The following is a 14,868-nucleotide window of genomic DNA, read 5'->3' as shown; positions in this document are numbered from 1 at the left end:
CTGCCTACCTACCTACCTACCTACTTACCTACCAACCAACCTTACTACATACCGACCCACCTACCTACCTACCAACCAACCAACCTAACTACAGACTGACCAACCTAGCTACCTACCTATTTACCGGCCTACCTGCCTGCCTGCCTACCTACCTGCCTACCTACCAACCAACCTAACTACAGACCGACCCACCTACCTACCTACCTACTGGCCTGCCTGCCTACCTACCTACTAACCTAACTACAGACCAACCAAACGACCCGCCTACCTCCCTACTTACCTACCAACTGACCCACCCACCCAACTAACTACGCACCTACCCATCCGTTCATCCCACCATCTATCTATCATAGACATACATGTAGAAAGTGTGGTCTGGGGTTAATTGTTTTTGTCACTTGTTCATTCATTTTCTACCTCTGATCCCCTTTGGCGCGGTCGCAGGGGGACTGGAGCCTACCCAAGCTACCCAGGGCGAGAGGAGGTGGACACCCTGTTTCAAGAGGCCGGTCTGTCTCAACCCCACATCTACAATGTACTCAATGTATGTTTTGGAACATGTGTAGGAAACTGGAGGAACCAGAGTAAACTCTCACAAACAAGGGAATAACATACATAATTCACAAAAAAAGCTGTGAGTCGTGATACCGTGTCCCCCTAATATTACACTATAAAGTGTATTATTTTAGATTTTTAGAATTGTGATGATTAAAGCTTTTAAATGTCACAAACTTATTTTTGAAAAGTCACTGTGACTCAACTAAGTGGAAACGCTACATCATAAAGACTGAACGGTTTGTTTTCTTTTTTCCGCGTTCCATATGACCTTTATATATAAATATAAAGATACTTTATTTTGGGCTTCCAGACACCGGTTGTGTTGGTTAAAAATATCTAAAGTGTAAGAGTTGGGCCCCTTATTCGTCACCACTTTTTGAATGAAGTTTTTATACACAAGCTTTTTAAAAGTTTGAAACAAGTTTGAAAGTAATAAAGGGATTTTAATGACAAAGTCTACTGGTATTTTAATTTTATTTGAACCTCAACTGAGGGAGAAAAAAAAAAAAAAAGTGTTCCCGCAAATGTTATACATTCATAGTGTCACAGATTTTTTCCCCGTGAGTCAGTGAGGCAAGGCCGGGCAGGGAAAGGGCCTCGGCACATCCTGTCATTGTCCTTATCGCTTCCTTTCCTTTCCATCTGTCCACAGTGTGTCCTCCATTGCCCTCCTATCTCTGCTGACACAAGGATAAGCTCATCGGGCGACTACAAACCACACCGCAGACAGATGGTAACTTTAGAAAACTAATCGGCCCATTTCACATTAGTCTTTAATTGTATCCCCGATAGAAATGAGGTTAACTGGCGGTGAAATTGATGTTGACGGGGATGTTTTTCGTGGAGCAAAACAACAGGACGACGTTACACAAAATGACAAAACCCTCATCAGTTTATTGTCTTTCAGCAAGAAAAAAGGTCAGGATCTCACATTGCTCAGCATCACCCCAGGAGGTTCCTCAAAAGGGTTTTTGATGCATGTATATATAAATATACATATACTTATACATACACGCATCAGAACCTTTATCACAGTCCTTCCATAAACCAACCTCAGAAATACATTTTACAGCTTCTCTGTACAGAGTATCTATTGTTCTTAAACTTGAAAAATGTGCCAAGTTCAACATGAATTCCTTGTCCTCTTAAGCTATGTAGGCTGAGTGTCATGAACAACATTCGTAGTTTGAGCAAACGCCACAGTTCAAGTAATGGAGGCAGGATACTTCCGGACCTCTGGCAGTTCACACAAACGTTAGGAGGCCACATCATACCAACACCTTACCAAAAGCGAGTGCATTTTTTTTTTTTTTTTTCGCGGCTAATGCTAACCTCTCATGACAGCATCACCTTCACTACAACCACCATCATCATCATCATCATCATCCTCATACATTGCAACAATAGAAATACTGTTGGATTGCACGTTCTTCAAGCTTTCATCTTGTGGCGTGTTTATAGAAAATATATATATATAGAATACAAAAAGCTTATACTTCTTTAAGTAACAGAATATAACGTACAGTACTTCAGATTATGTTTTTTTTTTGATCAGCACATCAGCAGGTGTAAAATAAATGGTCTCCCCCTCGGCCAGCGTACATAGACTGGACTGAAAAGGGGTATATTTTTGCTCACTATTAAGTGCTTTGGTCAATGGATGAAACATTGAATATACTTTTTTTTTTACGCTTGCATTCTACAGGATGTTAATTGCTACATAATATCCACCGTAAATGCAGGTTTGTTAAGACCAGATTCCACAACAATGTCACATATTCACACTTGGCAATGTATTTGTGGTCTACAAATTTTAACGGGAAATAAGATGTTCAAAGCACCATTCCCCCCCCCCACTCCCCTTCAAAACTGCACCAAGTAGTGGTAACTATATATATTTATATATATCTCAAAATGGATTACATTTCTGGGGAGAGTTGAACATCTCTAGCACACGAAACCAAGAGGCAGCACCTAATGTCAGTGAGCAAAAGATGTCAGTTAAGTCAAAACGGCAATAAACAAAGTACGTCTTCTTTTTTTTTTTTTCTTCTTCTCTTTCTCCAAAATATTAAAATGTCCTCTCAAAATTAAAACAAAAAATAAACATTCAAGTTCCGGTCCCACTTCAATTTGTGAACTGGTTCACAAAAAAACAACTGATGGAATCACTGTAGTGCAAAAAAAATGTTCACAATGCACCTCGATGCAGTCGTTCTTGCAGGATACAGTAAACATGTCCTCTTTGTATCTCTCCGTTGGCTTTTACATTTCCGGAGCGGCCGGAGATAGCCTCGCTGTGTGTTTGGGAGTCTGTAAGAGTTTGTGCTCCTCTGCATTGTGTGAAGGTGCGGCGGGCGATTTGGCCTGAACCGGATGCGACAGTCGCACATCCAAGGCGTCGTTGTGTTGCACCAGGGAGTGTAGGCGGTAGTGCAGGACAAGGTCTTTAAGGGAGCAGTGGGCGTCGTAGGGCTCGGCGAAGCCGTAACCGTGTGGCGTACTGTAGATCATGCAATGCTTCACTTCTTCATTCACCCTGCGAGAAGAATTAGAAAAACGGGTTAATTATGAAGCCAATTTATTTGATCTATAACACAATATACACTCACACAACAGAGCAGGCGTAGCATCCCTGTTTGCTGCTCTCTCGGATGAGGAACGTCCCGGAAGCTTTGGCCTCCAGCATCTCTTCGGCTTGAGTCCTGCTCAGTTCGCCGACGAACCAGCTCGCCTCCTCCTGATGCGGCAAGTTCTTCTCGTCGCCTTTCAACACGTACGTGCTGCAAGAAATACATACGAAAACATCCATCAGACCTTTTTTTTTTTTAATTATGATTATTGAAGATTTATATACGTACTCGTCGAGGCTTTCGTTCAGTATTCCGAGCCAGTCGTTGATGCGTTTTTGGCGTACGCCTTTGTGATTGAGCCAGCTACGAAAGTTAAATAAAAAAGATTATTATTTTGGTCAAAGTAAAAATGTTTATTTTGACAACTTACTTGAGGTACTGATCTCTGATGTTGCGTAGTTGAATAAGGTCAGGCCTCAAGCTGTTCATCCTTCTATCCGTCTCTCTATAGTCCTCCACTTGTGTCCTCAAGTCTTCCTCCAGGTGGATCTTGCTGTCGTAGATCTCCACCAGCCGGCACTTCAGCTTCTCGTAGTTGATCAGAAAACTGTGTGAAAAAAAGAAGAAGGTCTTAATAGATTCCCGCAAGTGAACGTGTGATGTCAGTCATTTCGGAAAAGGGAAAAAGCAGTAAGTACCTCTCTAGATCCTGGTCGGCTGCATCCGATGGATTGTTCCGCTCAAACTCTTCTCCGTAGCGTTCCTGTTCTCGACACTGCTCTTCGAATATCAGCATCGTCTCGTTGAAGGCATCAATTGCAGTTCGCTTCATCTGGATCTCCTTGAAAATAAATTAGGATTTTAAAAGTGTATCAAACAACACAAAGGTCCCTCCGAAGCCCATTAAATACCTGCGAGGTCTTTGTAAAGGTTTCGTAAAGACGGTCAAACTCCTTGGATTTCTCTTGGTACTGACAGTGGACTTCTTTTAGCTTCCGCCCGGCGACGTCCACACTGTCTTCTTTAACCTGTGATAAATCAGACGCTTGGTCAAAAAAAACAAAAAACAACACTCGTCTCTTCATGACTGTATTTGCAGCACTGACCTGTTGTAGTCGTGACACCGGGTAGGTGAGCATGAGGTCCAGGGAGGCGTTGTACTCCACCAGCGGATGGTGCTGATAGTGCCAGATTAGTTCCACCACCGAAATGAACGTGAGAGGGTCCGAAAACCCGTACTTTCCATCCCGGTGGTATATTTTGATCAGCTTGTTGTGCCCGTCCTTCCTGTCGTAGAAGGAATTTAAAAAAAAAACGGATTAATCGTGAGATAACACAATTTATTGACAAACAAAAAAAGATGGTTGCGTACCTTAATGTCAGCGTGAAGTCTCCCTGCAGCTTCGTGGATGCGTCACGCACCAAAAAAGATCCGTCCGGGGAGTCACGGAGCTTCTCGTTCACCTCATCCCTGAAAGGGAAGGAAAAGATAAGCGACTTTGTCATTATCAATAATAACATTGGGAGAGTGGGAACAGGAAACAGGGTACAGTACCTGGTTACGTCACCCCAATACCATTCCGCTTCCTGTAGAGAATGTGTAGGCGGGCAAAGGCAGTTGTTGTTCGTGGTGGAAGACGCTGGCTTTGTTGACCGAGGAGGGAGAGCTGTTAAAAAAAAAAAAGAAAAAAAAAAAAAATGAGGACATGCTTTTTCTATTTTTATTCTTGAGCTTCTTAAGCGTTTGTGACCCATCCGTGACCCGTTAAATATACAGTGCTCCGTCACACCCTTTGCTTGATAAAGCCTGTCATGATCAGGAGACAAGCCCGGGCTTGTTTCCCAACAGATGTCACTTCGCCAGATCATTGTCACGACCTGAAGTGCTGGCCCGATGACTCGATGGCGACACCAAAACGTTTCCTATTCCACAGTAAAACCATAGTCATATCCACTCATAACATCTTTTTTTTTTTTTTAAACCCGATTTGCTACTGCCATCAGGAACAAAAGAGAAGTATTGCATGGCAATGGCGCAAGGTGATGTCATCCATATCGTGTGCAACCTGATCTAAAAATATCCTCATTTTATTCAGCGCGGAATTAAACTCCACTAAGAAAAAAAAAATCTGCATTTATTCTTTAATTCTAGACTTTGACTAAGAATATAAAAAACCCAGCTTTTTTTTATAAGGAGCTCAGTCATGCTGATCCTCGCAGGTTTTCCACAGGAAATATATCTAAGCTTGGCTCCTGGACAGAGTGAATTTCTTTTTTTTTTTAAATGAAAAAAAAAAAAAGAGGGCAAACCGCATCAAGAGAGGTGAAGGGCGATATATTTCAGCGGAGGACAAAAGTGCCTTTCATAAAGGCAGCGAGGGAGAACACAAGATCCCCCTCAGAGTGGAGGAACTGTGGCCTCTCTCCCACCCTGCGCTCTCCTTTAATTCTGACCTTAAAATAAACAAAAGGCAGGTGCACCAACATAGTGGCAGCACCAGCTTCTCCTGCCAAAAGAAAAAACTCCACCAGGCGTCCAAAACCTACACCTCCAGACAAGACACATGGACTTATATATAGGCCAGGATCTGGACTATTAACAAGGCGCTTTTTTTATTTTTCATTATTAATTAAAAACAACAATAAGTTCAATTAAAAAAAAGTGAAGTCATGGGACGAGCTGTCTAGCCTGCTCGCCTCTAGCTCAGCTTAGTTTAGCACACGGAATTAAGCAGCTGCAAGAAGGAGAACAAAGCGCTTGTTTCATGCGACATATTCCCGGACAAAAAGATTCCCAAATAGCAACACAAAAATGCGATATGTGTCAAAGTGTTTGTTTGGAAAAAATATGGGTGGAGAGGGAGGTGGATGTATAGATGGTGTTCCTCGGGACAAAAGAAGAAGAAGAGCTCAGCACTGCGCCTGGTCCTCAGGAAGGTATTACGTAATTGCCCAGTGAATTGCGCTATGCATGCCTGGGCAATGGTTTTGGAGCAGAAACCTTCTTAAAACATCCCGAGTAACATCATCGGTTAAAAAAGATTTCGTCATGATAAATATAACGCCACTTTTTTTTTTTTTTTTTTTTTTTGTAGCGATGTTGTGTGACACCCTTCAACTCCCGCAGACAATGGCTGCTGTTAACCCTAAACTTACCTGGCGGTGCTGGATCCATTTCGATGTAGAATAGACCCTCAGGAAGATAAACCATTCCTGTTTCAGACGAGTAGTCCAGCGTGTTGTCTTGGTGCAGCAAAATAAAAATTAAAAACTAGTTTTTGTTGTTGTCCTTTTTCTTAAAAAACGGCACTTTCGCCTTATCTCAGCGCAAAGTCCAGTTTGTACTTGAATAAAAGGAACAGCCCTTCCAATACGGTCCAATGAAACATCCCAAAAGTCCAACCGGAGGGTTTGTTTTTTTAAAAGTCGCTTGTCTTTTATCAGGGGGGGACTTTCCTACAGATCCACGCCGTACCTTCCTTTCGTGACTGCTCGGTGCGCAGAGGAGCTCGACTTTACTTCACCTCGGAGGTGGAGCGACTTTAAAGGGACGTTCCTAACAGCATCTCGGCAGGGTCGTACCAAACACACCGAGATAGATGGGGGAATGGTCGACTCCGTTATTGGAAATAGAGCCCGGAAAATGCGTATATTTCACTTAACACCATACAGGAACCCAGTTGAAACACAACAATCCTTCAGACTGATTTACTTATATTTATTCCAATTTCATAGTTTTGAAGTGATATCCACCCCGATGTTGTAATGGTACGTTCCAGACGGTTCATTCACTTCTCCCGGGGCTGCACAGCGACAGCTGATATATTCCTCCAACAACATGAATGAAATCGAAAATGTTATGAATATACGACTATAAAAGTCTATTTATTTTGATTTGTCATATATTTCACGAGATAGTTTAACACACAAAAAAAAAACCAATACACGTGAAACAAACAAATCAATAATGTATATTAAGTGTATGAAAAGGATATGATAATATTTTCCTCATAGAATATTTATTTTTGCGATCCTTCAACTGTCCAATGCAGTTGGGTATCCAAAAATCACCTGAGAGGAAGCCGTCCTTCTTGGCAAGTGTATAATACATTCTCGTCTAGCTTGTTCAACATGTTCAACAACCAAAAAAAATGGTTTCCTGTGTGCTGGTGGCGTGAAGTTATTGCTGAGATTAACCTGTCTAACACCGTGTAGCTAGAAGACCATTATTGTTATTTTCCTAGAAAAATAATATTTATTAACTGATCATTTAAAAAAAAGGATTTACCATGAAATATTTATGTCCACATAATGGGAAACAGATATCACATTTCTAACACTGTTTGATGTTTTTTTTATTAATACACCAGCTTTAAATAAAGTATACCAGTGCTTGAGAAGAACAGTAGTCCATGGAAAATGAAACAATAGGTGTACTATGCAAATGAAACGTGTCAGTTAAACATGAAGCCAGATCTTGATAAAGATCAGACATATTTTTATGACTTTCCCTCAGGGGAATTTCAAAGGTGACACAGCATATCTTGAGCAACATTTGTAAAGGGAATATAGCAAATTATCCGACCGAAATATATATTTTTTAAACTGTGTAAGTCTGCTACATGTAACATTTTTTTTTTGTAGTCACTGATTAATCATAAAACACATTTGTGTTAAACATTCGGCTCGTTGAAAAAAATAAATAACATGAGCTCATACGTGTGCACTAAACAAGTTCTTTATCTTAAGTAGGTTTGGGTTTTGATCTCAAATCTTTGATATTGGTACTGGTACCTTTACTTAGATATAGGTTACTGAACAATGCTTTTTTTGATGCAAATGTTATAAGATACATTCTAACATAAAATAAAAGGTACATTTTACAGCTTTGGTAAATTTGCACCCCAAGCTTTTCCCTAGAGAAAAAAAACAAAACAAATCATTTTCAGTGCATAAGAACATGACATGTTTTCTCCACACCAAAACTTGGCTCGGTACCAATGCATACAAAATAACCATAAGTTCAATACCTACACGTTAATCTTAAAACACAATAGCTAGAAGTTTGACCCGAAAGGTACAAACTATGCAAAAAAGTCCATAATCACACCAGATTCTTAAAATGAATTCTTCCTTTATAGGTCATTTAATTAATCTACTGCTTTTGTGCCAGGTCCATTTTAAGAAACTCTTGAAAACATAATAATAGATACAGTATATAACAAAATATTTGAAAAAGTATATAAACTGTATTCATAACAGAATTTCCAAAATAATTTTAAATATAATTAGATGAGTCATTTTTGCCAAAACATGTCAGTTACAACCTACACGTATCAAATGAAACTCATATTGACACAGATGCATGTGGAGTGTCAACAGGTTGGACAGATTGATCAGGAAGGCTGGCTCTGTGGTTGGCATGAAGCTGGACTCACTGGTGACAGTTGCTGAGAGGAGATCTCTGGACAAACTACTGTCCATCATGGATGATGACAGTCATCCTCTGAACACTGTCATCAGTGAGCAGAGAAGCACGAATGCTCCTCCCATGATGCAACACTAATAGACTCAGGGACTCATTCATTCCTCGGGCTATTAGATTGTATAATTCTGAGTTTGAGGGCAGGAGTGGAGCGAAAGTATCTTGACATTCTATTCTATGTCAATCTTTGTATCCTTTGTCTTTGTTATTTGTATTTGATCTATGTTCTTTATCTTTACACTTAGATCGTGTCATCTTGTTCTTTCTTTTTCTTTGTGCTTGTTCTTATTTTTATGAATATCGTCTGTATTGTTGTGTGTCCTGAGGGATCAATAAAGCTCTATATGAAACACATAAATTAAACTCATTATTACAATTTTGACTTTGACACTTTACTAAATGTTTTTTTCATCAATGTGTGCAAATCCCTCAGTTAATCCTTACACTTGCATGTTTTAGCTGTTACACAGACACATCTTTTTTTGTATCGTCACAGACAGTGGATGAAATAAGGTGTCCAGCAGGCATATCTCCTTAGAATATATAGTTCTTTGTCGATACACACAACTGTTCAACTTTGATGTTCAGTAGCCTGAAGTAAATTGTCAGCTCAATCGATTACATGCTTATCATGAGGTGGTAATAAATAACAACTGGATAATAATACAAAGTCATATTAATAGGGACTTTCTCGAGATGGGAAAATGTATTTCTATTGATGTTCAAAACAGAATGCATACATTGTCGTGAGTCGAAGACAGAGGTTCACATACTGCTGTAAATTTAAACAGCCAAGACTTCTCTCCCCAGCTGACGCATCTGGCTGCACGGAGAGTGAAACAAGGTCTGCATGGTCAGAGGCCGTCTCTGTTGGTGTCCAGGCGTTTACGACTGCTCCCCTTTTGACCTGGAGACATGGAGATAATTGCCTCCAGCATTCCTTTTTCCCATCGGTGAGATTATTCCTTTTGCCTCACCAGTGTGTATGACGCTCTATAAACCAACGGAAGAATCAAAACTTTTGTCTAAAATCATTTTCCTCTCATTTTATGGCACCTGATGAAATTTTAGTTTGCGTGTTCTGGGAGGACCGAGTTGAAGGATAAACCTTAAGGCTCGCTGCCCCAGATCTAGGCAGTCCTGATGAGATCAGTAAAGGCTAATCGTAAGATTAACAGGATAGGCTGATACTGCATGCGTGCGAGATAAAAACCTGCTCGTTGATGTGACTCATCTTGATGTCCACCTCTGCAATATACCATTGGACTAAGTGTTGTAATAAAAGCCATGTGTTTAGTCTATTTAAATCACCATTTAACAACTTATACCGATGCCATTAAAACTAATAGTTAGTGACGTAAATCTTGCGTAGGAGAAAAAACAAAAGCGAACATCCTAAAAGCTTGTTATTCCTGCCTTATGGTGTGTTTTGTCCGTGAGCTATTCTGTGGCATCCACTCCTTAATCCCACATATATAAGAGTGTTAAATGTACAAATAATAGGATTTTCACGAGACCACTAGATTGTCATATTAATCTGTCGGCTTTTCAGACTTATTTAGACATGTCGCCCCGACTGTGTCGAGGAATGACATTCATTAACTGTATCTCCGCGACCGTTAATCTGTCGCACACTTTTATCTGGATTTGTTTTCGTTTTGCCCAGCGCCATAAAGACACAACACACATAAACCATGTCAAGGATTAATTTACCAAAAGTTGGATCCATGTCAGCTTTTGACATTTACACGCAATGGGAATTTAACACCAACCTAAGTCTCCTGTAATGTAGTGTGCGTCTATTCACAACCGTCGGAGAGACCTACAATAGTCTTGGCGCGGTGCTCCACAATCACCATGGAGAGACTGTGGGGTTTCCCTGATCGAAGGCCAGAACCAGCACACAAAGCATGCAGAAGTCGTGCCAGAGGCAACTGCACTGTGGGCAGAGTGTAGGGCGGCTATGGTCTGGCCCCCAGGACCCAACCATTGTGGAAATGCAAGTGGGGACAGTGTCTAAACGGGTAGAGTTGGAACAGAATAGTTTGGATGACCAAAACTATGAGCTTCAAATAGCTGGGCCCTGGGAAACATAGCGTGTTTCTTAAGGAGGTCAAAGAGAAGCCAAAATGTGGGGGGAAAAAAAAAACTGATGTTTGGCAAAGAGAATGTTAAATTTGATTCTTCTGTTACTAAAGACATCAGCAAAACTGACATACCATTCTTTTACACTTACTTCTGTCTGACTCTCTTCCGGACACAGCATGCGTCGTTTGTCACTCAAGGATCACATGTGGCATAAAATCCCCCCACATTTTGGGGGACAGCCAAAGCTTGACCATAGAAAGCTGAAGCCTTGTCCACATACAAATTCCTTCTTTCCTGTCCAAACTTCTGGTATTTTCAAAAAAAGTACCCTGAAAAAACGAGGCCATTTCAGGTGACCATAATGATGCAGTGACGCTAAACGATATAAAACACATTCTCAGCCTGGATGTGGCGCCGGATTGATCCCGCAACGGAAAAAGAAGACGGCATGTCACGTGATGCTGTACCTGACCATGGTAACCAATGGATTGATGGGTGGGTTGAGCATTTTAAAAAGTCAAACTTGACAACACATTAGTAAAGATATTCCAGAATGGATATAAGAATATAATAAGTTTGTTTTCTACCTCTAAGGCTCCTTCAAAACCTTTAATCTTTTACAATGACATTTCAAGAGTGCTGTCATTTGCTGCTCATTATGATGAAAAAGTTTATGGAGAATTTTCGTGTCAATGTTTCCAGTAACCGACTCTCAAAAAGTTACTACTACTTACAGGTTGTACGGCCATAAACGGGACTTTAAGGTTAAAAAGTGCTGCTTTATTTTCAAATCTATTAAATGGTTTTATAACATTTTGATGACAAAAACACTGCATTTGTACGAATACAAGGCCTATCCATAATACAGCTCTGCACACACAGATGTTCCCGTTAATGAGGGTTTAAATAATTCTAAAATAAGTTTGCTGACAAGTGAGATTTAAAGGCTTAAATACATTCATAGACCGACCTGTTCATTTATATAATCAGCCTGGTCTTCTACAAATCTTAAAAGACAGGAGTCATATTTGTCCTGTGGCCATTACAAGCTCAATACTGTCTCTTTCAAAAAACACACACACACACAAACAGGGATGCACAATGGCGAGCTTTCATGCAAAGATAAATTGGAAAGGAAGAAGAAAAAATACCCTGAGACCTCTTTCAAGTTCCTCAGCAGTTGCCCCCTTATATAAAAGGACACTACTCTCCGCCACACAGTCATCTCATCAGCACTATAACTCTATTAGGCACAGCTCCAGGACACACTAAGCAACCAATAGCCCACAATGGCATCATTGTCAGTGGGGATTGCAGCCATTGTCATCCATACTACAGGATTTATTCCCCCTCCTCCCATATTGTGACCTTCACCTCTGAACCCCGGTATGCCAAACTACATGGTTCTGGGACCGAGAGCTCAGGAGGGTTTGTGCCTTCCAGCTCCCGAAAATAATGCCTTGTCGCAGTGACCCAAGCCAAGCTAAGTGGCTTTCTCTACACAGCTCTCGCGCTGAAGCGATTCAAGGTGTCAGAAAAGAGAAAACCAGAGGTGGAGGGGTCGGCGGCAGAGTTGCGGCCAGCATGGCTGACCCTAAGGAAAGGTCAGTAGGAAGGCATGAGAGGAGAGGAGCTGGCTAAATGGCTCTTTTCTCTCCTCACCCCCCCCCCCCCTACTTCGAAGCAGGGCTCTGTATGGTTATTTATGAGAGTGTGGGAGCGCAAGAGGGTCTGTGGTGAAAGCCACTATCCTTATTGTTGGTCTGTCCACGGCGTCCCTGGCTCCATCATATGTACATGCACACATGTGCTCACGCACTATTAAGAACCCCCTCCCCGAGTAGATGGGACGTCGGAGACGACTCTGTTGCGGGGCAGATTTTAGAAAGTGAGGTGTGCTCCACAGAAGAGCTGTCAGCAGTTTGAGGGATGCGTCTCGGAGACCCCAGGAAACTTCTGGAAATTGAAGGCCAGTGAGGGAATTTCTCCGCTAAATACGCGAACATAATGTTACACGCCTGGGTGGAGCGTGTTTAAATGTTATGGATGGACCTGCCAGCTGCATATTCTGCTCAATTAAACCAACATATGGTGAAATTCACGTTGAAACACTGTGGACTTTTTTCTGTGTATCGACCTTAACGATTGTTTTTATAAAAATAGATGCTAGGAAAGGAAACATTTCATAGTTTACTAGTTTCTCATTATTGAGTTGATAATGGTTGTAATTTAGATTTTCGTCACATGCAAGAATGAAAAAAACTAGAATAAAGCCATTTATTACAGGTAAATACCGAAATTTTATAAAAAATGTTTTTAAAGATGTAGAAAAAAATGCAGTCAAATGTCATGTGAAAATCGATTTAAATAATAATGAACTGTCATAAATACGGTTTCAACACTTTCAATTTACATTTTAAACATTTGAGTATATGTGCTTAAAAACCTGAATTGTAAATGTTTTGTCTGTGTTCATATATCTACTGATTCATTGACTATTTACTTTATGGTTAAGTGTAACTTTTCAACATAACTTCTGGTTCAGCTGTTCTGATGCCAAAATGAAGTATGAATTCAAAAAAGCTGTAAGTAAGGATCTCACATGTCATTATGCCATGAGATTACAACATTAAGCTACATTTTTAAATGTGTAAATCATAAAGTAAAATGAAAAATGTTAACCCTTGTGTTGTCTCTGACCTGCCTGGCTTCCAGAAATACATATGCAGTGGTGGAGGTCATTCCCCTTGACCCAGAGACAACACAAGGGATACCTCAAAAAAATTGTTTTCTGGGCTTTGGGTCAACCCGACCTTGAGGTAATACAAGGGTTGATATCATACTGTTTTTTCAAATTGTCAATTGATTCATTTTCTACTGCTGTGGCACAAAAAGGGGGGTGGAGCCAATCCCAGCTAGTCTGGGTGAGAGGGGGGGGGACAACCTGAACAGGTGATAGAACAGTCATTATTACACACACACTCACACCTACAGACAATTTGGAGTCCTCAATTAACCTCAGTATATTTTTTTTTCTGTGGGAGTAAACCCATGCAAACATACAGAAAGGGCGTCCTCAAATTATAACTTTTAATTTATTTAGGGAAAATAAATGAATAATTATATTTAATTACATTGAGCTATGACCTCACTAGGCCTTCATAAACCCAATGGAAAGGACATGAGTGGCCCTCAGGCAGCATTTTGTGCAGATCTTAGCCATACACAATAGTAACTACAAATAATATTATTCTTTAAGTTCCAACCATTTGATTTACTTCGATGTGAGACTTTTTAGTTATTCAAATAGGTTTTGTTTTAGCAAAATAAAGCCTTATTTTATATATTTACTTGGATACTGTTTCCGTAACGATAATTTTATACACTACAATACATTATAACATAAAAAGAAAAGGACATTACACATAGTACAAATATTGAGTAGGTTTTACAGCTTTGGTAAATTTGCACTCCAAGCCTTTACCTACAGAAAAAGTCAATAACAAATACTTTCCAGTGCAAAAGAACACTTGCTAACAAGTGATAAATTGATCTGATGTTCACTACCTTTGTCAGTTTTTCTTAAGGAAAATCCACACATCATCAATATTTGATTAAACGTTGTTAGCAATGCATTTTTGCAATAAACAAAGTTTGATAACACACTCTAATCATAGGACAGTAAAGCTAGAAGTTTGCATGGAAATGTACAGAGTATGCTTGAAATTGCAAGTCCATAATCACACCAGATTCTTAAAATTAATTCATCATTAATATATAGATTTAATTTATTTACTGCTTTTGTTTTCTTTTTCAAAATTATTCAAATACTTTTTGTTGAATCAAGTTTTCTCGAAATTCTCGAAACTTAACCTGATGATGACCGACATACTTCAGTCCTGCAGTAAAAGTGTTGTTTTATTTTGTCGAGAAAATAAAAGTACATTTGTTTTATAAGCCCGTTAAACAATAGCTCGTTCTCTGTAGTCCAGCCTTTGGACACGGGTGTCATCTTTTAAAAACATGCATGAAAGCGTGTTTCACACTGACTTCATGTGCAGCATGTCATGGGTAACATATACCTCATCGGTTTGATACACACATATATAATTAAAGCTCACAGCCGTCCCCGTGGAGAGTTGCCTCTTCTCACCGCCGCCCTCT

At 40.2% G+C, this 14,868-nt stretch overlaps 1 protein-coding gene across 3 annotated transcripts; it reads right to left on the bottom strand.

The window, feature by feature from the left end:
• Positions 1-1,432: 1,432 nt before the first annotated feature.
• On the bottom strand, positions 1,433-6,646 carry LOC148063441 (phosphatidylinositol 3-kinase regulatory subunit gamma-like). Of its 3 annotated transcripts, XM_087811670.1 has the most exons (10): positions 6,288-6,646; positions 4,687-4,798; positions 4,504-4,602; positions 4,238-4,418; positions 4,043-4,159; positions 3,830-3,972; positions 3,562-3,738; positions 3,420-3,494; positions 3,171-3,341; positions 1,433-3,097 (listed from the first exon to the last, which is right to left on the bottom strand). In XM_087811670.1, the coding sequence occupies exons 1-10, from the start codon at positions 6,340-6,342 to the stop codon at positions 2,824-2,826; spliced, it is 1,404 nt and encodes a 467-aa protein (XP_087667796.1). In that variant the 5' UTR covers positions 6,343-6,646; the 3' UTR covers positions 1,433-2,823. The 3 variants fall into 3 exon arrangements, with proteins under 3 accessions (XP_087667796.1, XP_087667795.1, XP_087667794.1); XM_087811669.1 differs by lacking the exon at positions 6,288-6,646 and having other exon boundaries at positions 3,830-3,969; positions 4,687-5,347; XM_087811668.1 differs by lacking the exon at positions 6,288-6,646 and having other exon boundaries at positions 4,687-5,023.
• Between the last annotated feature and the right edge of the window lie 8,222 nt (positions 6,647-14,868).

The sequence above is a fragment of the Callionymus lyra genome, chromosome 16, assembly GCF_982586985.1.
Source record: "Callionymus lyra chromosome 16, fCalLyr1.hap1.1, whole genome shotgun sequence".
Taxonomy (NCBI): domain Eukaryota; kingdom Metazoa; phylum Chordata; class Actinopteri; order Syngnathiformes; family Callionymidae; genus Callionymus; species Callionymus lyra.
This window is presented reverse-complemented; position numbering and strand designations above follow the sequence as displayed.

Bases quoted from the DNA above. Each gene is read 5' to 3' on its own strand.
- LOC148063441 (XM_087811668.1), bottom strand. From the start codon at position 5,000: ATGATCTGGCGAAGTGACATCTGTTGGGAAACAAGCCCGGGCTTGTCT. The intron at 4,603-4,686 runs GTACTGTACCCT...CTTCCCTTTCAG, and splicing joins TATTGGGGTGACGTAACCAG to GGATGAGGTGAACGAGAAGC. The intron at 3,098-3,170 runs GTGAGTGTATAT...TTCTTCTCGCAG, and splicing joins TGCTACGCCTGCTCTGTTGT to GGTGAATGAAGAAGTGAAGC.